We start from the raw sequence: 26,777 nt of genomic DNA on the forward strand, positions 1-26,777 counted from the left end.
GGTTGATTATTGCCTCTCTAATGTGAGTCCCGAGTCCTGGTATGGTACTGTGGGTTAATGCACTGGACTGCAAAGTTGGTTTGATCCACATGGTTGGTGGTTCAAGATCACTAGCCACTCCTTGGGAAACCCTGTACAGGGTCGCTATGGGTTGGAACCGACTCGATGGCACTTAGCAACAACAATAATAAATGCTAGCCCTAGTGGGGTGCTGTAAGATAAGCACTGGACCGTAAGGCTGATTGTGGCAGTTCAAACCCACCAGCCACTCCTCGGAAACCCTAACCAGGATTGCTGAGAGTGGGAACCGGCTTGACAGCACTTAACACCAGCAGTGTTAGTGCACCCCTTTTAGGCCTGTTTACTGTCGGGCTGGAAATTGAGCCCCACGGGGTAAGTTCACTTCCAGGCTGAAGGGTGACCGACGGCCACAGTTTTGGGGGTCCCACCAGTCTCTGCCCAAAGGTCTGCCTGCAGGGACAGCGCAGCACATGTTGACCTGCTCCCCATGCATGTGCAGGATCCACTGCAAGCTGTCCCTTACACAGCTTGTTCCCCCCCCCCCCAGGTCTGTCCTGCACCACCTCCCTGGCTGGACAATTGGAACAAGACTCCAAGGAGTCTCCTTGGATGCTGCATTTGTGTTTTGTGGTGAAAAGATCTCCCCCACTGCATTTGCCAGCACCACACTGTGAATTCAGTGACACGGTGGCCTTGTCCGCACTCTCCTTTTACAAAACTTTCCAGCATCGTTAATAAGAGCTCATACCCCAAATTTAAACCTGTGGCCACCGTGAGTGGATTCCACTTCATAGCAACGTGAGAGGACAGGAGAACTGCCCCATAGGGTTCCCATGGCTGACCTATAGAAGGAAGACGCCCCTGCCCTCCCACAGGCTGCCTGGTGGGTTTGAGCCGCTGACATTTTACTTACGGCCAAGCAATTTCACCCCTATGCCACCAGTGCTCCATAACATTAACTCAGCGACACCCCCCCCCCCCCAACAGACTCTCTCTTTTCCCTCCTTCCTGCCGTACAGTCTAGTTTCTGTAAACTTGTTTATTTCACGTAAGTAGGAACATGTTCTCTTGCAGCACCTCCTGTTTTCAGGGTTTATCCATGTGGTGTCTGGCGTCGGGACTGAGGCTCTCTATGGCTGAGCAGGAGGCTGTTGGGTGTCTAGCCCACCTGGTGCTCTTTCCTTCTGCTGATGAGTGTCAGCAATGTTGTAATGCCCCCTAGTGGACAAATCTCAGTGTTCCTGCTGACACTACCGAGTCTTCTAGGATTGGGGTTCCTGGGTCAGGTGCTGGTTGTCCTAGGTTCTCCTCTTGTTTACTTCTGCCAGTGAGGCCCCCCCAAAGGCTGTCCCAGGTTCCACTGCCCCTACCATGAAGGGATGGGGCAGCCTGCCATGCCCCATAATGCAGCTAGTACCAGCATGGTGTCCAGCAGTCATTTAGGGGGGCTCACTCACCTCCGGCCTCCTTATCAACAATCCATTCAATCTGTTCCTTGATTTGGAGGAGCTGGGGGCCTATCCCCCAACCCCAGGTTTGCTGCTGGTTAAAGGCATGTCATCTTGGACACTGAGGAGTACAGAGAGTATGTCTGCATCCATTTGGGTGCAGATGTCAAATTCAGCATCCTTGTTGGTACCTAACCCACCTGTGCTGCCTCTGGACCCAGAGAGACTTGTGGTGGCCCCTGATTCTGTGCCACTGGTGATGCCAACAGCAGTGCTGGTAGCCATATGCCCTGTCTGAGAGTACAGTTCACACGGCACCAGGGGCTCATGTCACTTACACAGTGTTTGTGAGAGCTGCCTGTCACCAGAATGAGCCCCGAAGGTCAGAGCTGAAGGCCCAGCCATACAGCAAGGAAGTGGCAGTTCCCATAACCAAACCACCATACCACCTTGCTTTGGCTGGGATCCGTTACGGTACCCCTGTGCAGCCCTGATGGGTGCTACTGGTGAAAATGACCCCAGAGTCATCTTGTTGTGCTGCAAAGCTCCCTGAGTATCTGTCCAACTCCAGTGGGAGAGGGTGACACTCCTGGAGAAAGTCATGGGGATAGTCCTCATGCCATGAGGACAAGTGAGGCATAGGCACCAAGACGAGTCTAAAGATGGCAGCCCACACCTGGAGCTTCCTGCCAGCTCCTGTTTGGGGCAAGCACAGGGGAACAAGGTGCCCGCGTCTCCCAGTGGTGTTGATAGATCAATGTGTCCCCTTTAAAGACAGAAGGGTGCTGACAGCTATCTCTTCCCCCAGGACCTGCAGGCTCAGGACCGTGCCCACCGCATTGGGCAGCAGAACGAGGTCCGTGTGCTCCGCCTCTGCACCGTCAACAGTGTGGAGGAGAAGATTCTGGCCGCCGCCAAGTACAAACTCAACGTCGACCAGAAGGTGATCCAGGCAGGCATGTTCGATCAGAAGTCCTCGAGCCATGAGCGGCGCGCCTTCCTGCAGGCCATCTTGGAGCACGAGGAGCAGGACGAGGTGAGGGCCGCCCCAGGCCACCGCCCCTCCCCGGCGTGAGTGGTGGACGCATGAGCCGTTTTCATTTTTGGTTTTGTACCTTTTTTTGCACTCTTATTTTTTCTTTTTGCATCCCTTTGGAGTAAAGGGAAGTGTGGGCTGAAAGGAAAGAGGATGAGTACTTGCTTTTTCTTTGAAGTGGTTTTTTTTCCTAAACTGCTGGTGGAAGATGCCGGATTGACAGCCCTGGAGACTGAAGTCCTCTATTTATCCACAGAGCAGACACTGCAGCACGGGCAGCGGCAGTGCCAGCTTCGCCCACACTGCCCCTCCGCCAGCGGGCGTCAACCCCGACTTGGAGGAGCCACCTCTAAAGGTGAGAGGGGTAGTTCAGTCTCCATGCCCATTCAATCCTCGGCTTCTCGGCTGAGACGGCCAGCAAGGGGCCTGGTCCCACGGAGCGTGCGTGTGCGTGTGCGTGTGTGCCTCTCGCTGCGAGTCGTCCCCTCCATCACCGCCGGACTGGGACCGCAGCCTCATTTCCCATGGATGCCGCCGCTCGCCTCCGAGCCCGGCCACCACCCGCCCCGGCTCTCCACAGTCCCATTAAATGTTTAACATCTTGTAGGAAGAAGACGAAGTCCCTGACGATGAAACTGTCAACCAGATGATTGCCCGGCACGAAGAGGAGTTTGACCTGTTCATGGTAAGTGTCGTCACTGCCTGCGGGCTGAGTCTCACCACATACCTAACATGCCTACCCTAGGCCTCTCTCTGCAGCCCCATGGTGCCTCGTAATGACGCATGTCATGTGGGAGGCCCTACTCACAGCCCCTTTTGTTTGTGTGGCCCTCAGACTGCCCATCCTCCCGGGTCTGTTTCTTGACAGAACCTCCAGGGCTCCATTTCAGAGAGAATTGGCCCTGGTGGTGCTATAGGATAAGCATTGGACTGCTAACCACATAGTGTCTAGTTCAAACCCCCAACTGCTCTGAGGGGGAAAGATGAGGCTCTGTTTCTGGGTACTTCACAGTCTTGTCTACTCTGTCCTGTGGGGCTGTTCAAAGTGAGAAGTAACTTGGCAGTGGGTTTGAGTTTGATATTTTTTTAAGGCCAAGGGGCTGCCAAGGGAGGACTTTGGTATCAAACTACCTCGCCCATGGGTATGAAATTGGGGTGGAGCGTAGCCACCGTGATCTACCCCTCTCTGCTGAATCGGCAGCCCCTCTTCTGTGACCACTGTCATCCCACTCCCGCTCTTTGCCTCTGCAGCAAAGCTCTACCCTAGCTCTATCCCAGCAAAGCTATACCCTGCTCTGAGCCTAGGTGCCAGACCAGGTCTGCCACCACAGGACCACCGACGGCTAGTCCCCAAGAGTGGTGAAGCTGCCCCGGAATGCTCCTCTGTGCTAATGCCTGTCTCCCTCTGTCCTCATCCGCCCTGCGCACCCTCAGCGCATGGACCTCGACCGCAGGCGCGAGGAGGCCCGAAACCCAAAACGGAAGCCGCGCCTGATGGAGGAAGATGAGCTCCCCTCGTGGATCATCAAGGATGATGCTGAGGTAGAGCGGCTGACCTGTGAGGAAGAGGAGGAGAAGATGTTTGGCCGCGGCTCCCGCCACCGCAAGGAGGTGGACTACAGCGACTCACTGACCGAGAAGCAGTGGCTCAAGGTACATGCTGGAGAGGGCCGGCACCTCCCCACCCGGCGGGAGCTGGCAGCTGGGAAGGGTGCCGCAGCTGTGAGCCAATGGCAGCAAGCCATCCAACTTGCTGCTCCTGCCTCCAGGTCTGAACATAGCTCACAGTCTGCTGGTGGCTGCAGTTGGCTGTTTGAACATGAGAGTTCACGTCTTTGTGAGGTTTTTTTTTAAAAAACTGTTGCTGATCTCCACACAGTGCTGCACATTGGCATGTCTGTTGATGGGAAAAACCCTGAGAGAAATGGTGTTCCTTCGGTTGTTGTGGGGTGGGAGAGCTGCCTTAGGTTCAGGCAAGTCCACTGTCTCCTCTCCTCCAGGAGGGGAGAGAGGAGCCTGGTAGGAGGACACGGGCTGCCGCTTGCTGTCGTATCAGCAGACGATTAAGGCAGAGCTGAGGATACCTCCAGTGACCCTCCCAAAGTGGCTTCCTTCCTCCTCTAACCCACCTTCTCTAACCCATGCCAAGGGTGCCTGGCCCTGCAGGTAGAGAGAGGGTGGCGATTCCCACGGTAGCAAGCAGCAGGTGGTCTTCGATGCCGGCAAAGGTGCTTTGGGCCACACATTACCCAGTGCCCCACCCCCAGGAGTGACTGGGCTGCCCCAGTCCCTCTCGATGTACCTGGGGGCTCCCCTCAGTCAGTAGCAGGTTCCTGGACTGTGTGGCCAGGCTGCCCAGGTTCCCTCTTCGATGCTCAGAACATTCCAGACTTATGAGCTCACCCCGCTGAGCTGTACACAAGCAGTATGCCAAGGAACCAGGCAAACTCAGGGTGACCCATTTTCTCCTCCAGCCAGCAGCCTCTCCTCAACCCAGACATTCCCTCGCCAGGAAAGCCCTGGAAAGGGAGGAAGCCTCTTAGTACAGAGATGCCTGCATGCACAGACTGTGCACATTGCCTTTTGAAAGTGTGCGATTCAGCAGCTTTTTAGTGTCTTCGTGGAGTTTGTGCAGCCATCACCACAATCCAGCTTAAAACATTTTCACCACCCTGAAAGGAGCCCCCATTTCCATAGGCCTTCTTCCCCCCAGCCCTAGATAGCTGTTGTTGGGTATCGTGAATTGACTCTTTCAGCAACCCCACGTAACTGTAGAGCTGCCCATAGGGTTTCCGAGGCTGTGTGGCCAGGCTGCCCGGGTTCCTTCTCTCCCTGACGCTCAGAACATTGCAGACGTGAAAGCAGAGTGCTACATCTGTCTCATGCTGGGTGGGATTGAGCCACCAACCTTTCCATCAGCAGCCAAGTGCTTCTGCCTGTGTCTCTGTGCCTGCTCTGGACATTTGTGAATGGAGTACGACATGTGGTCCTTACGACTGGCTTCCTTCAGTCAGCATCATGCTTTCAAGGCACACCCATGTGGAGCACGTCTGTGCTTTGTTCCTTTCTGTTGGTCTGTTTTATGGCGAGACCACATTTCATCGTTCCGTTCATCAGTCTTCACTTTTGGCTATTAGGAACATTTGTTGTACTAGGAACATCCTCACACGCTTCTGTGTGGATAAATGTTGGCATTGTGCTCGGGTAGATGCCTAGGAGTGGAATCACTTTGTCAGGTGATAGCTCTGTGCTGAACCTTTCGAAGAGCTACCAGTATGTTTTTCAGAGTGACCACACCTCCACTTTAAGGAGCTCTGGTAGTGTAGTGGTTACGAATTGGGCTGCAAATCACAGGGTCAGCAGTTCAAAACTACCAGCTGTTCCGCGGGAGAAAGATGAGGCTTTCTGCTCCTGTAAAGATTTACAGCCTCAGAAACCCTGTATAGGGTCGCTATGAGTCAGAACCAACTCCATGGCACATAACCACCATACCGCCACTTTATATGCCCACAAACCGTTCCAATTTCTCCACCTGCTTGCCCACACTTTTTTTTTGTTTTTTAATGTTTATTGTGAATTATGTGATAGCTTACATGGGAGAACATTAGCTTTACATTCATCCTGTCATATTGTTTCATTGCCATGGTTACAATCCCCTCCATGCATCATCAGCCAACCAAAGGGTATACCCTGCAAGCCTGCCCCTTGGTCGTCAGCACACAGCCCCTCTCCCTCTCTGGGTCCAGAGTTCCTGGCTGCTCTATCTCTCCACATCATCCTCTCTGCCTCCATCTCTGGTGTCACTGTTTCTCTGGGTAGGGTCCCACTCTCCGCTCTCCTCCCTTGATGGTCCCAGGGACCTCCGTTCCTGGACTACAAAGTCAACCACTCCCCTCCTTTTGTTAGAAAACATCCACCTTTATATTTCCAACCCTCACAGTCAGTCCTGATAACAGTTATTCAATATTGTATCACAAGAGACTTAGCCACGTTTCCTTTCATCAGCCCTACCTAGACAGATTGGATATTACTGAGTGGAGATTATACTTTACTCTGCACCCTCTGGATCTAGGTTCCCTCTTGAAAGATTGTAAGTCAGTCACTTCTTACCTTTGTAGTCCCCCCTTCCCCCATTTTGGGTAGCCAATGTCCAAGTTGTCCATCCCTGTGTACTCTGTGTATGGAAGGGGTGGGACTGATCCTCGCTGTAAAGATCTGTTTCCTCTTTTGAGCTACTGCATCCATCGGTTGTAGGTAAAGTTCATCAAATTGTATCAGGTTACTCTTTTTTTTCCTCTTCTTTCTTCTTCTAGTTGAGTTCTGATGGTCCAGTCATGAAGCCAATTCAAGTGGGTATTATCTGCAAGGGTGGGTGTTCTTGTGCATATGCCCTCTCTTCTTATAAGCTGGACACTTCACTCTCCACTCTAGTCCTCTATGGCTATGTCACTGACTCAGGGCCCAGGAGTCCCCCGGTCTTGGCATACTGTTGGCCAACCAGGTCTCCACCCAGGTTCACAGGAGTCTATTGAACGTGGTAGAACTTAGCTCGCAGCTTCATTGTTGTTTTTCCTTCACTTTCCCTTATGGGTGACCAATGTGATCACCAGTCAAAGTGCATGTCTGCTTGTGTAGTCCCCTTGAGTCTTAGTGTTGGAAAGGGGTTTGCCCTGAGGGGACCCGACCACCACTTGCCTTGATGTCTCCTGGGCGAACAACTTGCTTGTTCTTGTGGTAGTCAGTCCGAGTGCCGGTATTGTTGAGTAGTTTTCCTGTCAGTCTTTCTTTCAGGAAGTATCTTCTGTTCTTCTAGCCGCTCCAGGCTGCTCTACCTGTCCTTTCAAGTGGATGGGGGTCAGGCTTCCACCTATGGGCTTATGTAATACAGAGGCTCCACAGGAAGCCTCCTTCAGTGTTGCCTGCATTTCTTATCACGGGTCTTTTCTCATAGCCAAGCCAGTGGGTGTGAGAGGAGCTGTGCAGTGGTTGAAGCACTCAGCTGCTAACCCCAAGAGGTCTGCAGGAGAAAGGTGTGGCAGTCTGCTTCCATAGAGATGGCAGTTCTGCCCTGTCCTGTTAGGGCCGCCGTGAGTCAGAAGGAACTCAGTGTCGTGGGCTCAGGATGTGAAGTGGCAGCTCCCTGTGCTCCCTGTTTACCTTTCCCTGATATCTAGTGATGTTGGGCGTCTTCCTGCGTGCTTATTTAGAGACGTATGTGTTCAGAACCTTTGCCCGGGTTTTATTGGTTATTTGTCTTTTCATTATTGAGTTGCAATGTAAGTCCCTCATCAGATAGGTGATTTGTTTACAATTATTTTCTCCTATTCATAGCTTGTCTTTTCACTTTTTTGATGATGTTCTTTGAAGCACAACTGTGTTTTGGTTTTTTGGGGGTTTTTTGATGAACTTCTATTTAGCTAATCTTCTCTTCTTACTCATGCCTTCTGTGTCGTGTGTGAGATTTCATTGCCAAGGCTGAGGTCACGGAGATTTACTCCTGGGCCTTCTTCTTCTAAGGGTTTTATAATTTGAGCTCGTACCTTTAGTTCTGTGATCTGTTTTAAGTTCAGTTTTCATGTGATAGGAGATAGGAGGCCCTTCATTCTTTGCCTGTGAAAACCCGGTGGTCTCAGCACCACTGCTGGCAATGACTGCTTTCCCCGTTGCACAGATATCTGCTTGTACCTTACATGGTAAGATTTACATTTAAAATATACACAGTTGCTTAAAACAAGGGACTCACTAACATGCTTGGGGCCGTGTGTTCCAAATCTCCCAGCTGTTCCTGGCTTTTGTCCTTCTGAGGACAAAAGTACAAACCACCACAGAAGGGTCCTCATAGTCTCTCAGTTGCTATGTGTTGCCTTTCAAGGCTCAAAGGGAGACTCTTGTCTTGCTGCTTCCAGGTGTGGTGGCCCTGTGATTTCCGTGTGTGCTGCCATTGCCACTGCTCCACAAGGTCTCTGTGCCGTCTAAGGGTATCCTCATTGTAGTTCGGGCCCTCCTAGTGCAGCACCATCTCCTGTCATTTCTTAATGACGGCCTCAGCAAGGGGCCTCTGTCCATATAAGAGCACATCTGAGGCTCCAGGCAGACATGAATTGGGGGGTCACTATCCACCCACTTGAGTCAGAGGGCTGCTGACCACAGGTTGGTGAGGCGGTCCCACTATGAGTTGGATTGACTCAATGACATGGGGCTTTTAGTCATTCATCCCCTAACCCCTGTACCTGCGACGTCTGCCTTTCCCTGTGCTGGTGAACTTCCTGTCACTTCTGGATGCCTCTCCCTCCCACCCAGCTCTCAGCTTAGGTTTCACCTACCCTGATTGACCAGGGCATGTCTCCTTCCACTCCCCACCTGACTACAGTTACCCCTGGCTCCAGTTCTGCTCACTCTGTCCCTCGCCCCGGCTCAGTGCCAGGCCCACATGCAGCCTGTTCGCACAGGTGAGTGGCTGCCTAGCCCTGTGTGTCTAGAATTCACCTCCTCTTCTGAGGCCCAGCTCTCGGAGTGCTTCCTGTGACTTTGTTTTTAGGGCTAAAACTCAGAAGTTACTTTTTTTATCCCTGAAAGGTAGTAAATGGAGGTTATTTTTTACTTAAGGTTGTTAATGATCATGTGCATTGACTCAGCCGTTTCACTTCTGGGAATCTCTCTTAAAGTTCACCAAACCCATCCCATCGCTGTCCAATCGATACTAGCCCTTAGCGACCCTCTATAGGGTTTCAGGTTGTAAATCCTTATGAGAGCAGCTGGTGGGTTTGAACTATCGACCTTGTGGTTAGCAGTCCAGTGCTTATCCTACAGCACCACCATGGCATTGTTAACTAGGGCATTGCTTAGGAGGAGGAAGGTGAGGAGTGGAGACAACCTAAATACCTAGATCAAAAGCCAAAAACCCACTGCCATTGAGTTGATTCCAACTCTTTATGACCTTTTGTTGTTGTTAAGTGATGTGAAGTCAGTTCAGACTCATAGTGAACCTTTGTAAGATTTCTGAGGAGCAGGTGGTGGGCTTGAACTGCCGACCTTGTGGTCCAGTGCGTTATCCTGCAGCGTCAAACCAGTAAATCTTTACAGGAACAGACAGCCTTATCTTTCTAGCATGGAGCATATGGTGGGTTTAAATCACCAACCTTAGAGTTAGCATCCTAATGTTTAATTCACTATGCCACCAGGACAAAGGAGGCTAAATTAAGGCATCTCGTGCAATGACATAGTAAGCGGTCTTTAAAACTACGTTGTGGAGGCATGATGAGAAAAAGATCCATGATAGAGGAAGGCAGAAAGATGAGTTCCTGTGCTGTACGTGCGCTTCAGTCCTAGCCTTGTCTACCCTGTACACGTGTGAGCACACCGGACCCCGAGCAGACCGGCTAGCAGGGCCATCTCTCTCTGGCTGGAAGCTGCCGGGCACAGCTTCTCTGTGTCTGTACAGTGGAGGGTGGTCCAGCTTCTTTTGTAAAGACAGACTTGGTGGCTGCCAGCCTAGGGGAGCTGAGCTGACACAGTGGGTCGGTCCCCTGCTATCACTGCAGCCATGTCCACCAGTCCCAAGTAGGCCAAGCTGGAGGACAGTCGATCCAGCCTGGCCCCTTTCCTAGACTGCCCCCGCCGGGGCCCCCAGGGGAATACATCGCGGCCTCTTCTTGTCAAACCTCGGTGCTGGCTGTCCTATTTTGCTACTATTGACCCTGAAGGCTATCGAGGAGGGCACGCTGGAGGAGATCGAAGAGGAGGTCCGGCAGAAGAAATCGTCACGGAAACGCAAGCGGGACAGTGACGCCGGCTCCTCCACACCGACCACTAGCACCCGCAGCCGAGACAAGGATGACGAGAGCAAGAAGCAGAAGAAGCGTGGCCGGCCTCCCGCCGAGAAGCTGTCCCCTAACCCACCCAACCTCACCAAGAAGATGAAGAAGATTGTGGATGCGGTGATCAAGTACAAGGACAGGTAAGCCGAGGAGATGACTGGGTGGGTGAGGCGCGCGCCGAGTGTGTGGAGGTGTTCTGATGTGGCTCACTTAGGGCCTTTGTGCTCAGAGCCTGTGGGCCAGCACGCAGTTGGTAGTCATCGAACCAGGCTGAGTGTAGGACAGACGGGCCAGGCCCAAGGGTCCTGTTTTCAGAGCAGACTGAGCAAGGGAGGTCCTGAGAAGACAGGTGACTTGGGGGTTTCCAAGAACAGTGCTGGGTCAGGTGGAAGGAGATGAAGTTCATATGATGACAGGGCTGTGTCAGGTATGTAGGTAGAGTGTGGCTAGAGCCGGAAGTGTGAGTGACTCTTGTTCTGTGAACCTCTCCCATCCTCCCTACCATCTTCCTTTCCCACACTAGCCTGGCTGGTGAGCCTGGTGAGTCTCAGTCTTTCTTGGTCTGTCCATCTTGGTCAGCCATGTGAGATCATGGAGACTAGACCCCTGTTGTCTGCTGGGCTCCACTCCATGTAATGGGACCCAGGGCACCACGGGCTTTAGCTGTGGGCACTGCCCAGTAGTGGGTCATGACGTCTATTTAGTGAATCTTCAATACTATTTAAACACTGTTTAAAAAAAGGAAACAGTGGTCTGGTCCTCCCTTGACCCCTGAGAAGGCTGTGTGTAGGAAGGTCGTGGACTACCTACCGAGGTAGCAGTGGGTGTTGCCTGCCCCCGGCCCAGGAGACTGAGCTCAGTCTTCCACCAGCGGCTAATTTCCATTTCTAGAGCAGGTTGATTTTACTGTAACAATTTGCCATTTATCATGGAGTAAAGTATGGAAGAATTTTATCTTTTGGGAAAATGGTGTTGAAATATGAACTCAGTGCATTGTTTGGAAAGAATCTTGTCAGCTATGAAGTTTGGAGGATTCAAGAGCATTGTAGTACCTCAACTAAAGGATATAAACTATCCTTGCAACTGAGTTGTTTATTATAGAGAGGAAAGCTGATGGCTGAGGGAAAGGTATGCCTCTTAAGCTGGATACCCTAGAAAAGCAAAACCAGTGTAACTTATATATAGTTTATTTCAAGGAAATGGCTCCCAAGTCCAGATCAGATGAACCAAGAGATCTGCAGGCCAGATGGCAGGCAGGTCCAGCAGTTCAGCTACTGAACTTGAAAAAGTAGCTAGTGTCAGTACTGAGAAAAAATACTGATTCTGGCTTGAAAAACTTAGAGGCAAACTCCACAAAGAAAAAAGTGGAAGGCTGGAATTAGTTAAAATTGTGGCTTTATGAAATATGCAAAATCCAATGTTAATGACAGATGCTAATTTATTTCTATTCTCATGAGGAAAACTTAAAATTATCAAAATGAAGGACTTGAAATTTAGGTGCCCTGGTAGTATGATGGTTCAAATACTTGCCAGCTTACTAAGAGTTGGAAGTTCAAACCCAACAGCTGCTCCAAGGGAGAGAAAGGTGTGGCAATTGGCTTTTACAATGATTACAGACTTGGGAAACTTATGATGATTCTACCCTGTCTTATAGGGTCGCTGTGAGTTGGGATGTAGTTGACAGATGTTAATATTCAGTGACTAAATGAATTTCAGTAAACCATGCTGAACCCTAGCCCCTATAATACACCACACATGTAAATTTATTTTAAAGGGATTACAGATGTAAATGTGAAAGGTAAAGCATAGTTTTAGAATATATAGAAGAAAAATCTTCATGATCTTAAAGTAGGTGGAAATTCCTTCAACAGTACACAGAAGTTACTAGCCATGATATAATTAAAAAAAAAAACAGAAGTTGCCATTCAGTTTCTTCTGACTCATGGCACACCTGTGTGTGTCAGAATAGAAATCTGCGTGGTGGATTTCCCATCGTTTGTGGACGTAGAAGCACCAGGCCTTTCTTTCAGTCTGAGTTTACAACCAGCAGAAAATCTGCCCTTCCAGTTCAGTGTAATCGGGGGATTCAAACCCCTGTTTCCAGTATACCCCTCTGCTGATTCAGACCTCTAAACTTTCTGGTAGCAGTCAAACCCCAACCACTCCACCCCTGAGGAATGTGACCATAAATGACTGGTAATTAGGCCTCACTGAAATGAAGGGCATTTGTTCATCAAAGGACACCAGTGAAAATGCCTACCACAGACTGCGGAAAGACACCCAATTTTAAAATGGGCAAAAGGTTTAAACACTTCACAAAAGAGAATCATCATGTGACTAAAACTAGAGTGAGAGCCTCCACCCACTTAACAGCATGGCTTCGATTCCTCGAGTGTCAGCAGGGATGTGGAGCAGCCGGCCCTTGCACACCTCTTAGCAGGGTCTCTATGCCTGCTGACCTAGCAGCTATAGTCCTAGTTGATAGACCCAAGAGAGCCGAATGCACATGTCCACCAAGAGCGTCCAGGCAGCTGTGTTCATTATAACGCCAAACTGGAAACTGTCCACTCACAGGAGAACAGGGAACTGTTGGTAAGACCGTACAGTTACTGCCGCGAGGAATGGTCTGTCAGATGTTTTACTGAGTAAGACAGCCCAGCACAGAGAACTGCCTACTATCTGCTTCCAGTTTATGAAGTTAAAAACCTGCTCCATGGAGATGGACGTCGAAGAGGGGGGTTACCTAAGGTGAAAGGAGCAGACAGGGAAGGACACGGGGAAGCCTTTCAGCTGCTTCAGTGTTCACTCTGTAGACCTGGGTGGTGGGTACTCAGGCATGTCCATGAAATACTCACTAAGATACACACTTGATGTGGGCACTACCCCGTATTCTTACATTGTACCTGGTTGGTTGTTTTTTTTAAAAAAAAGATGCTTGGAAACTTGGTGCTGAACTGGTTCTTACGGCCTTGAATATTATCAAAGGGAAAGGAAATGACATTGGGTGTTAGTGCATCTTCAGTGTCATTCTGTGGCTTACTGAAAATACCCTGGTGAACATTCCACTTAGCTATATGTCATGTGACAAAAGAGAAAACGACTATGTCCCACAACATAAAAAAAAAGTTCTTCCAGCCTATGTGAGATTTGGTGCTAAATCAGTCAATAAAGTAAAACTAGCTCTTAGGATTAAGTGACCACCATATCAAGACTGTTCTGTTACAGCAGTTAGGTTCTTCCAGGGGTTTTGAGGTGCAGCAATGGCATGGGGCTATTTCTGACTACATGAGGAAGGAGGAGCTCAAGCTCACAATCAGCCCAAAGCCAATTACTACTCTTTCCAACATTCTGGTCCAATTCTGACACCTGCCATCCCCCCTACAGCACTCTCTGCTTCTTTACGGTGGCCATACAGAACTCATAGACAATACTCACAATTACAGGGTTTATTGAGGAAGTGAGCAGACTTCTGGTGCGGTGCTGTGGATCAACATTGGACTGCGAACCACAAGGTTGACAGTTCAAACCCACCAGCTGCTCCTCGAAAACCCTATACAGAATCACTGTGAGTCAGAACCAACTCGATGGCATTTACCAACAAGGAAGTGAACAGGGTACAATTCAGGAACATAGCACCTCAGGATACAGCAGTGCTCCCCTCAGGAACCCCTCTTCTCAGCCGTACTACAGGCACTCTTGTCTACAGCCTCCCAGCCACCTGGTCCCTTGATCTCTGCCCTGCTAAGACAAGTGTTGTACCCAGAGGACACGTCCTGCCCTGAGGCTCTCAGCTCTGTTGGTTCCTGGGCTGGGGAGCCAGGCGCTCTGTCTCCACATGTTCCTGCCTCTGCTGCTACCACTGTTCATGGTAGAAGTGTTACACTCCACTCAGGGCTCTTCTTTCTTGACGGTCCTGGGAGCCACTTTTCCTGCTTCTGAGATGCTCCTTTTAAACCCAGTGGACTAACAAAAGTGATCAATCCCTGAGTTTGAGTCCCATATACCCAGTCATATGGTGGGCGTTAACAAAGATTTATGGGTGGAAGAGCCACAACTTCAATGAGAACAGCTATCTCACAGAGTCCTACGACTGTGTTCATAGCTTACGTCCAAAGTGTGAGGCAGGATACCTCAGCGGATGATTCCCCAGGCTGTGTCCACATAGCCTCGCATCCTCCTGGAAGTTGTCCATCAGACTGGGAAGAGCTGTTAGGGAACCACAAGGAACAGAGCAGCAAGAACCATTATTAGAGGAAACCACCGGAACGTGACTTTGAAAAAACGTTGTGTTCACATTTGGAGCCAGTCAGGCTGCTCACTGATGGTCTCGGGGTAAAGATTTCTAGGTGAAAAGCTACCTCATTTGCCAAATACTTTTCGAAGATAATATTTGGGTACCAAATTTACATATTTAACTGATGGTTTTTTATGTTCTTTGCAAATGAAATATGAAACTATGGGTAAAAGAATCTATTTGTTTCAGCCTGTTAAGGTTGGGAAAGAGCCCACAAGACCTACCTCACATGTAGCACCCACTATAGAGTTTGGAGGTCTCAAGCCCACTTCAGGTTCCGTAGTTAGAAGGAGTCACAGAGCTCAGAGAGCTGTTAGGCCCTTGTTGTTGTTGCTGTTAAGTGTCTTCGAGTCAATTCCAACCCATAGTGACCCTGTATAAGGTTTCCAAGGAACAGCTGGTAAGCTTGAACAACCGACCATGCAGTTAAAACGACTTTGCAGTCTGACGCGTTAGTCCGCAGCGCCACACCAGGACTCCTGGTAACACTTTATTACATTGAAAACACACAGATTAAAATCAACCAAGAGAAGACCCATACAGCCAGAAGATCCCACATGGTGTTTCCATTGTCCTCAGGGACAGCACTAACTTTGCCAACAATGATATGACAGTAAATAGAGTACTGCCAACCATGGAAGCTCTCCCAAGCCCTGCTGGCCAGAGTAGACAACCCATGTGGTCAACCTTATTCTGCAATTGCTAGAGGCTATTCTGAGTCCTTATGATCTGAAGGCACATTGTTGACTTAAGCTCTTATCAGGAAGACCATCCCCAGGCTGTAGGGCCCACCTTCAAGGGCAGAGGGCAGAGGCCAGACCTCTCTTTGGGGGCAGGGTTCCATTGTCTTCTTACATACCTGTCAGCCAAGCCTACAGCTGCTGTGGCAGATGGTGCCCTGCTGCATCACACTGAAGGGAATTTGAGGGGTCAAATCAGAGCTCAGATATTACCAGGTCTCTCTCAAACTTGGAACTTTCCCAAAGAGAAAATGAAACATTAAATGTAGTATTTGGATTAAAAAGAAAACTCATCTGGCTTTCCAGAGCCCTGTAATCAGCTGGCATCTATTGTTGGGTTCCCACTGGATTCTGAAGGAGGGGGCACCCTAACGGCTCAGTTCTTCAGTGACACTGGAGTGACAAGAGGACACTCATGGTTTGGATCGATTCCGGATGCTCTGCTGCACCCAGAATATGCTGCTGCCATTACCTCACATTCCTGGTTTCTATCGTGACCCTGCAATGTGTCAGGAGGGACCGCACTCAGCTGGGCACCTGCTGCGGTACCTGAGCTGATGGCCTCAGAGCAAAAATCACCCTGCCCGTCTGCCAGAGACTTTCTGAATGTCACTCTCGATTATTTGTGGAATTGTATGTGATGGGGACTTTGCATTGACTTTATTAGATGCATGCAGGAAACTCGAGCTCCTTTCCTCTGTGTTCAGGGCTGCTGCGTCTGCCCCCTCAGAGTCCCCTGTGTGCACTCGAAGTGGTGGTCCTGACATTGTGTGGTGCCTGAAGGCTGCTCTAGGTGTTGTGTGCGGGGTCATGGTAATGACGTGGGGCCAGCTCTGCAGTACCTTGTGATTGGTGCAGAGCTGGGCACTCGAGGGTGTTAGGGGTACGTGGAGGAAAGCAGAGGGGCAGGGTGAACGGGTGAGTGAGGAGCCGAGGAGGGCAGTGAGGTGGATTGGAGTCTCCTGACTTGACAATGGTACCGAGGCCATGGGAGAACACCTCCTCCTCCTCAGGACTGACTCTTGCTAATGGTTTAGTGTTTGCAGTTTTACACTCAGGAGGCCAAGATGATAAATGATACATACACAAGCCATCCCCAGGAGACTGCGGTCATGTGACTGCTCTTCAGGGCTCACAGCCCCTCTCATCTCACTTGTGGCTTTGGGCAAGATGCTCACTCTCTCTGCCTTAGCTTCCAAGTCTACATGAGGTGTGTTGTTAAGTGCCGTCAACTCGATTCTGAGTCATAGCAACCCTTTTCAGGGTTTCTGAAGAGCTGCTGGTGAATTTGAACTGCTGACATTGCAGTTCAAACCAACCTTGTCCAGTGCATTGCTCTGCAGTGCCACATGAGAAGTCCAATTGGGCTCACCTGAACTGGGCACTTAACTCAGAAGTCAGCCCCAAATTTGTTGTCAGTCAGTGAAGCTATGCAAGAAAGGACAAATTCCCGGCTCCCAGGGGGGTGAGCAGGTTCCTGGGCCTGTCCACCAGGTCCAAGGCGGGTCTGCACTTGTCTGCTCACCTCAAGCCTGGCTCCTCCTCATGTAGATCCAGAAACAGATGCCTTTTAGAGTAGAACATTTGTATGTCAGTGTGTGAGAGAAACAAGGGCCGTGAGACACAATGTTGTTAAGTACCGGGCAGTGTTGACTGAAGTTCTCTGTGGGTGCAGTCACCCTGGTGGTGACAGTGTCTCCCTGCTCACCCCACTCCCTGCATTGCCGGTGCCTGGGGAGTGTTTAGAGGGAAGGAAAAGACAACACCTGTGTCTGGAAAGCAGCTTGTGAAGGAAGCCTTCAGGATCTTGGGTCTCCAGCTTTTCGTCTCAGGATGGTGGAGCTGGAAGTTAGTGCTCAGTTGGCAGCTGGGATGATGTGGGGGCATGTTGAAAAGAGTGCTGTGACTTTCTGCTTGCAAGCCACCCACACAGCCTGAGCACGGCCCAGTTTGTGGGAAATGCCCGTAGGGGTACACAGGGCGCCGTTCCCACAGCCACTAGCAGGATTAGTCCAGGTGGCTTGTGGCTACCTTCAGGAACTGCAATGCAAGACCCTCCACCTGCCCCAATTGTGAGGCTCACTCCATCCCACAGTGGAGACGGCAGGTACATTCAGCCAGGGCAGCTGGATGAGTAGGTCACCCATCTCAACTGAAATCAAAAACTCAGGACAGTACGGGCACTGATGCCGGCAGGCCAAGTCCTCCTGGGTCTTCTCGGAGTAGTTTGGAGCAGCCGGTGTTCCTGTGTGAGACCTTCCTCAGATACGGGGTGTGCCTCCACAAACCTGTGCGGCTGGGAGGCGTCTAATGGAAGCGTCAGAAAGCTGAAGCCAGCGAGAGTGGGGTAAGGAGTTTTTTAAAAGGATCAGGGAAGATGCAGTAAATCTGATGACACAAGTAGGTACCACTCACCGCCAGAAGGCAGCACGGTAGGATAAAAGGATGGATTGATGCGACAGTAAACCTCAGAGATTTATTGTTGTATCAATTCATCTTTTAAAACTGATTTTAAAGAGGAGGAGGAGGAGGCAGTGAGAGCAGGACGGCTCACAGAAACCTGGCCAGCAGGGGACAGCACTGCGCATCAGAGGTGGAAACCCTCCTCGGCCTGAGGAGATGTGACGGGCGCATGCAGTGGGGTCCCACCCAGCCACAAAGAGAAATGAAATCCTGTTGCATGCTACACATGGATAAACCTAGAAAATGTCATGCAGTGTGCAGTAAGTCAGTTCCAAAGACCAATGCTATAGAATCTCACATGAAACAAGAAAATATAGAATCCAAACCAAACTGGTTGCTGTTGGGTGGTTTCCGGCTCCTAGTACCCTGTAGGGCAGATTAGAGCAGCCCCCTAGTGTCTCTAAGGCTGTGAATCCTTATGGAATGTCTTTCTCCCATTGGGGCCACTGGTGGGTTTGAACTGCCAGCCTTTCAGCTAGCAGCCCAGCACTTAGCCCACTGCGGCACCAGGGTTCCAAAGCAGTTCCTGCTATGGTTAAGTGCAATCGAATTGGTTCTGACTCAGCAACTCTGTATAGGGTTTCCGAGGAGCAGCTGGTGAGTTGAACTGTTGACCTTGTGGTTTAAACGAACACCAAAAATCAATACTGGTTCCCAAGGATGGAAGGAAGGAAGCATTAGTTTAAAAGGCAGTACGGTGGTGGGGGGAGGCAGTGAGTTTATATTCATGGTGATGGAATAACTTGGAAAAGGAGCTCTTGAAGAATGTAATCAATGTCACTGAATTATTGCATTAGTGTATGTTTTACGGTGTATTTTTATCACAATGAGAAATTAAATTAGCAGGAGGGGTGAGGTGGGTCTGATGGTTCCCTACCCTCACCCTGCAAGGATTTGCCAAGGACTCCCTGGGACACTGTCTGCCAAGTGTCCCCGGTCACATGTGCTCCCTGTCACATTAGAAGGAGCTGCCACACATGTAACAGAAACGCTGAAGGATTTGTCTGGAAGGGAAGCCTGCTTTTCGAGGCTGTGTTTAATCCCCCAGAGAGTGGGCCTGGGCCCCAAACTCCCAGCACTCACAGGACTGTCTCTGGCTTCCTTAACCTCAAAGCCCAGACTTGCTCTTCACTCTCCCTGATCCTGAGAAATGCCCTACACTGTCCTGAACATTTGGCCACAGGCCCTTTACTTGGTCTTCTGTTTGGTCCTCGGCACCCACAATAAACAAACATCTGAGCTTCTGGCACAGATCCACAGGCAGAGGGGTGGTGACGTGTGCAACACAGCCCCAGCCCCATGGTGCTCAGTCCGCCTGTGGGGGCTGCTGCCACATGGTGGAGCACTTTCCTGGGTTATGATCTGGCTTCTCTAAAGCTTAGGGTCTCGCCTCCGAGACAAGGCTTTTATTAAACTACAGGGTTGTCACACAGGTCGACACAGAGCATCCTGGCTTCCTGAACTTGGGTTTGGCTTTCACTGGCTGCAGTGTAACCCGTAAATAAAGCAGTTTCCCCCTCGGTCTTTGCTAGGACAGTGCTGTGAGCACAGGGCTGTGACCTCCAGGTCATTCTCGTTGGCAGCTGCTTGTGTAGGCGTTGGCTTTTCTCTGCCACACGCCGTAGGCCCAGCACTAGGCTTCTGAGAAATATCTGGGAGTAAATGGAACTTGGTTTCTCTAGCTGTCAAATATCCTTGACTTTATAAAGTCTGCAAAGATGGAACCTTGAAAATAATTTTGCATTAAGCACATATCTCTCTAATCTGTTTTATTGCGGGATACCTAGCAGGAGCCTGTTCCAAGTAGTTCGCTTCTGAGACCCTGCTGGCTCAGTTCTGACTGTCTGAGAGAGACGGGATCACTGGAAGAAGGCTGACCAGGGCCTTGGAGGGGAGCGCAGTGTGAGCAGGGAAGCAGCTCTGCTTCATGGACCACACAGGCAGGTCAAGACACCTCTTGTTCTGTGAGGCCTGCTTGGCACACAGGTGCTCTCTAAAGCCATCTGCACTCATTGCTGTCTGCCAGAGGCCGAGGTCGGCATAGTGCTGTGATGGATTAGCAGTGTCTACCCTAGTCAGAGGGTGATGAAGCTGGGGTGCCAGACAGTACGCACCCATCCCTGACAGAGACGTCTCTCTTATTTTTAGGATTCCATCAGCAAGCTACAGCCCTCAAGGCGAAAGCTAGCTGCCTCCTGTGTATGCCTGGCCAGTGAATTAAGAATGGAGTCCAGGTGTGGTGCTCTAGGGTCAGCACTGGACTGCTAATCACAAGATTGGCGGTTCAAACCCACCTTCCGCTCCTCGGAAACCCTATACAGAGTTGCTGTGAGTCAGAACCAACTCAACAGCACTGAACAAAATAAGCAGAAACATTAAGACTGGTAGAGAAAAAGAATTTTAAAAAAAAGGTATTTCACGGTCCATGAAAGTTGCATGAAACTCCAGTTTCAGCGTTCATGTGGCATTTGGTGGAGCACCATGGGAGCGCAGTCATTCTGTGCCACCGGGATTGGTTTCGCGCTATAGCGTGCAGTCTCAGCAGCCACCATCAGACCTGCAAACCTGACGTCCTCACTCTAGCTGCTTACAGAAAGTGCTGGCAGAGAGAAGGGTGGACCTGTGTGTGCACCGACTATTCGTCTGCCTTCTGTGTGTCCCTTGAGAAACCCGCCTAACTGCTGGGTCTTGGGGTGTTCAGGAAGGGCCGTGAACAATGAGCTCTTGGGTGTTGACAGTTGGGGCTTCCAGCCTGCTCAGGCTCTGCCTATGTTTTCTGATTTGCTTTGTTCTTCCTCCCCATCCCTGCATTGTGTTTGTTTTAAGAGTAAACCCAATAATAGACTTGAAGGGACGGGTCCATTGGGACTTTTTAGGCTACTTATGGCAAGAGCCCACTCCGGACCCCCTCATGTACAAGTAGGAGGGTCGTTTCACTTGGAGACACAAGGAGTCGTTGCTCTGAGCTCCCCTCCCCATTTCCTTCCCTTGACTGTTAAGGAGACGGGGCATCTTCAAGACCTAACAGACCAAGAGGGAGCGGCTCCATGTGGTTCATTCATGCCTAGGAGGAGGGCTTCTGTGGTCCAGGCTTGCCTTTGGACCAGTCACCAAGATTAGCCTTTTTGGCTTCCCATGGCTGTTCCTGAAAGCCTCAGAATTCTTCCAGAATCTACTCCATCTGACACAGGCAGCTGGACAGACCAGACTCAGGAGGTTGTGGGCGCATGTAGCAGACCTGGGCACCACAATCTCTCTGGGCAGTTGGCACCATGAGTAGTTTCTGGAACTGGGGCATGGAGACAGTCACTTGGGGTGGGGAGCACTACAACCTCTCAGTTACAGTGCGACTTTGGAACCAGACCCAGGCTCAAATCCCACTTCACTCTTGTGATACCTCCCCCTGGCTCTGGCTCTGGTTGGGGGATGAGGTGACGGCAGGATGCTGGGCCACTTTGGAGAAAAGCAAGTCAGGACACCAGCCCCACCTGTGAGGGTATGAAGGGGAACTTAGCAACGCTTCTAGAACCTTCCCTGTTAGGACAGAAAGAACACTAAGCACAGAAGAAATACTAGTGATTTGGACTCAACTTAAAAGCTAGGGTCATTTCATCAGAGGACAGCAGTCCAGCACAGGGAGAGGTGGTTGTAGGAAACTTACCCAACAAAGGCCTCCCTGGGGGAGAGCAGACTATAGGAAGAGGACCCACAGAGGCAAGGTGGTGTGGAGGAGCACCTGGGCTGGCTCTCTACTTGTGAAGCAGAGTGCTTCCCCAAGTGTTCCCAAGACTGGCCCACCAATGTCCTCAGCTGCTTGCTGATGTCCCTGACAGGAGGACTATGATTTGATTGTGGTGTGCGTCCCGCAGCAATGAAATGAGCCAGCTGTTACTGCACTCAACTACAAGGACAAACCACCCCGAGGCTGCAGCTCCCTGTGAAGGACTGTCAGCGGATTCCAGGAGCTTGTGTGCGCCTCACAGAGCCTTTCCATGTTACATCTTAGTCATCCATTTTTATTAAGAGGGATAAAGGGGCGCTTTACACTCACCCCAGCAATACCTGCAACTGACGAGTCCTCCTGTGGAGATAGCAACTTGTCAGCGTGGCCCAACAGTTTGTGAACAGCAGACTCCACCCAGGGAAGGTGGTTGTGTTCATCAAACCCACCTGCCCTTACTGCAGAAAGACCCAAGAGATCCTCTGCCAATTGCCTTTCAAACAAGGGCTTTTAGAATTTGTCGATATCACAAATGACACAAATTGGATGCCTCCAATGACACAAATGCCAGTCAAGATGATCTCCAGCAGCTCACAGGAGCAAGAACGGTACCTCGGGTTTATGGGTAATGATTGTATAGGTGGATGCAGTGAGCTGATAACTATGCAAGAAAACGGGGAGCTGTGAAAGCGGCTGGCGGATATGGGAGTTCTCCAATAATTACAGAGTGGACCCCAGGCTGATGTCCCTTTGGGAGCTGGATGGCCGGCCGATGACATTTCTGGGTGGATGGATCTGACGCTCTTCTTTCCCAACTACAACAGCTGTTTACTTAAAATTCTGAAACACACTGACCAAAATGAAGTGGAGGGGGAAGATTATTTGACAAAAACTGCTGCTTTCTTTTGATCAATATTTTTAAATGGACTGCCTTGCCCCCCTCCACCCACACAAAAAAACGACCAAAATGGTTAATGGTAGGTATGGCCTTGGGTTTTGTCGGGGTTGACCTTTTGTGTTGATTCCAAAAGACCAGATCAAGCTCTGGCTTAGGGTTCACTCACCAACCAAAAGGATTTCTTCCTTTCTGGCATGTTCTTCCTAGTATCTGTTCTCAACGTGCCAGTATTTCTCTACCTCTAAAACCAATATTTCTAATCTTTATCCCTGGCCCTCCATGATGAATCTATACTGTCTTCTGTGACTGGTCAGCAACTGAAATCACTCTGATTTTATCTCTATGGCACAGGTACATCTATCTGCCAGCTTGCCATCTCACCACACCCCCCACCCTATCCCACCCTAACCCCACCCTGAGAATCATACTCTGAACCAGTGTTGTCAACATTGACAACTCACAAATCTCATAGGAAAGGTTAGACATGTCTGTACAGGATCTAAAGACCCAAACTGAGAAACCGTATGAAAAGTTCAGCACGGTTAGTCTTCACTTGGTACCACAGGGATTCAGGGGCTGCGTGTTCTTAATTCTCTACCTCTAAAACCATTATATATAAATATGATGGGCATCCAGGTAATTCTGAACAAGTGTGTATTGTGATGTAAGTTATCAGCAAAGTTTTAAAAATTATTGATTTGTTCTATCCTTTAAAAAAAAATATGGAAGGAGTCAAATTTGAGAAATGATTCTCAATCTTTCTTTTTTTTAACCTGTTTTTAAATTTTGACATTCTTGAAAACTCAATTCCTTACTGTGAAGTTTAGTTTTCTATTCAAGAATTAGAAGTTTCAATTAATCTCCTTAATGTGGTCTCTAGTACAAATAGTGAATTTCATTTAAAATAAAGAAGCATGCATAAATGAAAAAAAAAAAAAAAAAGGATAAGGGGACAGTGGGGTCAGGGAGACAGGCCGGGTAAGTGGTCTGGGTGGGTTCTGAGATGAGGCCAGGAGCCCACATTCCCTGGAACGCAGCCCCTGCCCAGGCCGGAGAGACAGTGGAAGGAGAATGTAACACGGGCCGTGTGGTGTTGGCTTCTAGTTTGTGGGCAGGAGGCTGTGCTGGTCCTCCTCCAAGGTGAAGGTATGGTTAGAGGACTCTGGAACCATTCCTGCCGGCCCAGTGGAGGAGCAAGTCTGTGTTCCTGCAGTGGACCCTAGATGGGCTGGAGTGCAGAAGAGCCGATTGGAAAACCCCAGGGAAATGCATTGCCTGGATGCCCGCTGGCACCAGCATCTGATGTACCCCCTGAAAGGAAGCCCTGAGACACCCCCCCTCTCCCCCCCGGCAGGCTGTTGGGTGGGATCGGATGAACTCCACACCTGTTTCCTCTTTGGAACAATTGGAATGACATTGGTGACTGCCTCTAAGTTTGGGGAGAAAATATGCACATAGTGTTGAAGGGGGATGGGGAGTACTCCAGCAACACCTTCCCCTAGACCGATCTGGATTTCATGATGCCCAGAGATACTCGGGGAGCAAACATGGGGCCCCAGCTGTGAGCAGCCTGCAGGAAGGCAGACCTGCTCCTTAATGACCACAAAGCCCAAAAGCAATCTTGATTGTTGCCCCTGCTGACTTCCAGAAGACAAAAAACTGTCCACATTGGCGGCCCTCAGATTCTAGTGGGTGGACAGGATGCTCGTCCTTTAAGAATTTGCTTGAAAAGAAAACAGGTGTGAGCACAGGTGTTGGCAAGGAGGCCACTGAGTCCACCGGCTCAGATGTGAGACTCCACTTGTGCTCTTTCTACAAAGAAGAGTGGAGGAGGGTGTCTCAGCCACTTTGTGCCGCCGTCTCCGGGGTCTCTGGTGCAGAAGCCCAGGATGCAGTAGTGTTGCCAGAAGGAGCAGGCTGTGTGCCAGGTGGTTTTGCCTGTGGGATCCAGATGAAAGCCCAGTGTGTGGGAGCTGAGGAGGAGGTGGGGGGAGTCTGCTCCCCAACTGCTGGCCTCAGACCCTGGCATACACACCAGCATCCTGCCCATGCTGCTGCCAGTCCTGCCAATTGAGCAGAACCCCAGCTCTTGAGATGACGGAGCAAAAGCAGCTGCTGGTGACTCTCAGTTCTTGAACCGCCCTGTTCACGCCCTCCTTCGGGCCTTTCCTCAACTGTGCCATCCTGGCACCACCCAGGCACAGAGCCACCACCTGCTGACTGGGCACGTACATGGATACTGCCGGAATCCTGGCAGATACTCCACTAGAAAGGGCTGGAGGGCAGCTTTTGTGGCCAAGGGTGTCTCTTACTCCTTGGTTTTTTGCCGAATCCTCACCAGGTTCCTGGCTCTCATTGCTGCCCACCATGTGCCTGGGAGAGCCGAGTATGAGAGCACTTCCTCCGTGGGTGGTTGGATGGTGGCCTAGGGTCAGGTAAAGCAGCCGTGGTCTTGCCTACCACATGTGGTAGCCTCTTGGGCATGTTCTCAGCGTCATGGAACAAACGGCCGAGGATCACAATGCTCTAGACTTCTTGCCCTCGAACACCAGGGTCCTTAGGGGAGCTGCTGGGCAGGGCGGGGCTGCTGAGTAACGTGAGCTGTGTCCCCCCTACAGTAGCAGTGGACGTCAGCTTAGCGAGGTGTTCATCCAGCTGCCCTCACGCAAGGAGTTGCCTGAGTATTACGAGCTCATCCGAAAGCCCGTGGACTTTAAGAAGATAAAGGTAATGTGTTTGGGGTTGGGGAGAGTGACAAAACGCTCTATCAACTCAACATGTTACACCCCCACGTCACGTGTGGACAGGGAAACCTGCCCCAGGTATTTCCTGGCACCCTCATCCAGATGGCTGGCATGTGTGGGAGGATACTGGGGAAAACCTGCCGGAGTCGTGGATGCTGGCCGGGAACCTGGTCACTGGCTTCTTGTGGCCTTGAGGGTCCCTGTAGGCCCTGACTTCAGTCATGGGGTTCAGCCAAGACTTCTGGGACACCTAGTGGGTGGGTGGCGGGCAGACGAGGCAGGGCCCTGGGTCAGGCTGCTTCCCCTTCCCCACAGGAGCGCATTCGGAACCACAAGTACCGCAGCCTCAACGACCTGGAGAAGGACGTCATGCTGCTTTGCCAAAACGCGCAGACCTTCAACCTGGAGGGCTCGCTGGTGAGGGTGCTGTTAGTGGGGGTCTCACTACTCTTGTCGTTGGCCCACCTCTCAGCCTGGGTTCCAAAAAGCCTGGATTGAGCAGATTAACAAATCATGTTTCCATACTAAAAAGAAATGGAAAAGGAAGAGGAGCAAAATAGAATAAGCTCACTCAGCATTTGTCCGACGGTCCTGTGAGCAGTGCCCTGTAGTTGCTGGAATGACGGCATCGCTAAGGGTCCCCTCGAAAGGAAGTGCCTGTGTGTCCTGTGATTCAGTCAGACCCCTCCGTACCCTCTACTTAAGAGTACAGTCAGGAGAGTTCGGCCTGACAGGGCTTTTGTGGTGACGGAAGGATAAGTACTGAACTTTCACAAGGTCCGCGGTTCAAACTCAGCAACTGCACCTCAGAAACCCTATACAGGGTCATGATGAGTCGGAACTGACTCGGTGGCACTTCACAAGAAGTTAAGGGAAAGGAGTCTTGGTGATGCCGTAACTTAAGTGTTGGGCTGCTGATCACAAGACCACCAGCTTCAAATCCACCAGCTACTCCTTAGGAAAAAGGTGACTCTGTCAGCTCCCACGGAAGAGATCTTGGAAACTATGGAGTACATCTGCGGTGCCCTGTAGGTGCCCTATGTTTGACGTTCAGCGAAGGTGCTGGCTTGAACAGGGACCACAAACGACCTTGGCCCCTTGTAGAGCCTTGTGAAAGCTGAGGTTCCTTGTGTTTCTTCCACAGGGGAGGAATTTTCGGCCATCCCTAAACTTGGCCTCCAAACCTTTTTCCGGGAGCATTTTGTAAGGCTGGTGCTCCTGGGGCACTAGATGGGGAAGACCCCACTTGTGTCCCTCCATCCTGTGTAGCTGAAGCCCAGGTCCACTGCCACCAGGGGCTTTTCTGGCCACCACAGCTGTACTGAGGCCTGGGGGGCATGAGCAGCCAGCCCCCCATCAGGTCCCAGCCACTCGAGCCCACGTGTCTTCCCCAGATCTATGAAGACTCCATTGTCCTGCAGTCAGTCTTCACCAGCGTGCGGCAGAAAATCGAGAAAGAGGATGATAGCGAGGGCGAGGAGAGCGAGGAGGAGGAAGAGGGCGAGGAAGAAGGCTCAGAGTCTGAGTGTGAGTCGGGGAGCTGTCCTAGTGGGGCCGGATTGGAGAGCGGGCTCGTGACTCCCCATGTTGTGCTC

The 26,777-nt window shown here is 50.7% G+C and overlaps 1 protein-coding gene across 1 annotated transcript in view; it reads left to right on the forward strand.

Moving 5' to 3' along the window:
* Positions 1-26,777, forward strand: part of SMARCA4 (SWI/SNF related, matrix associated, actin dependent regulator of chromatin, subfamily a, member 4) — a 127,739-nt gene that overhangs the window by 98,514 nt on the left and 2,448 nt on the right. Inside the window, exons 26-33 of the mRNA XM_006875121.1 lie at positions 2,278-2,505; positions 2,762-2,860; positions 3,113-3,190; positions 3,940-4,158; positions 10,209-10,462; positions 25,057-25,165; positions 25,498-25,599; positions 26,577-26,709. Of these exons, the coding sequence (XP_006875183.1) occupies positions 2,278-2,505; positions 2,762-2,860; positions 3,113-3,190; positions 3,940-4,158; positions 10,209-10,462; positions 25,057-25,165; positions 25,498-25,599; positions 26,577-26,709 (1,222 nt within the window). The remainder of the gene's footprint in view (positions 1-2,277; positions 2,506-2,761; positions 2,861-3,112; positions 3,191-3,939; positions 4,159-10,208; positions 10,463-25,056; positions 25,166-25,497; positions 25,600-26,576; positions 26,710-26,777) is intronic.

This window comes from Chrysochloris asiatica, unplaced genomic scaffold (genome assembly GCF_000296735.1).
Source record: "Chrysochloris asiatica unplaced genomic scaffold, ChrAsi1.0 scaffold00312, whole genome shotgun sequence".
Taxonomy (NCBI): domain Eukaryota; kingdom Metazoa; phylum Chordata; class Mammalia; order Afrosoricida; family Chrysochloridae; genus Chrysochloris; species Chrysochloris asiatica.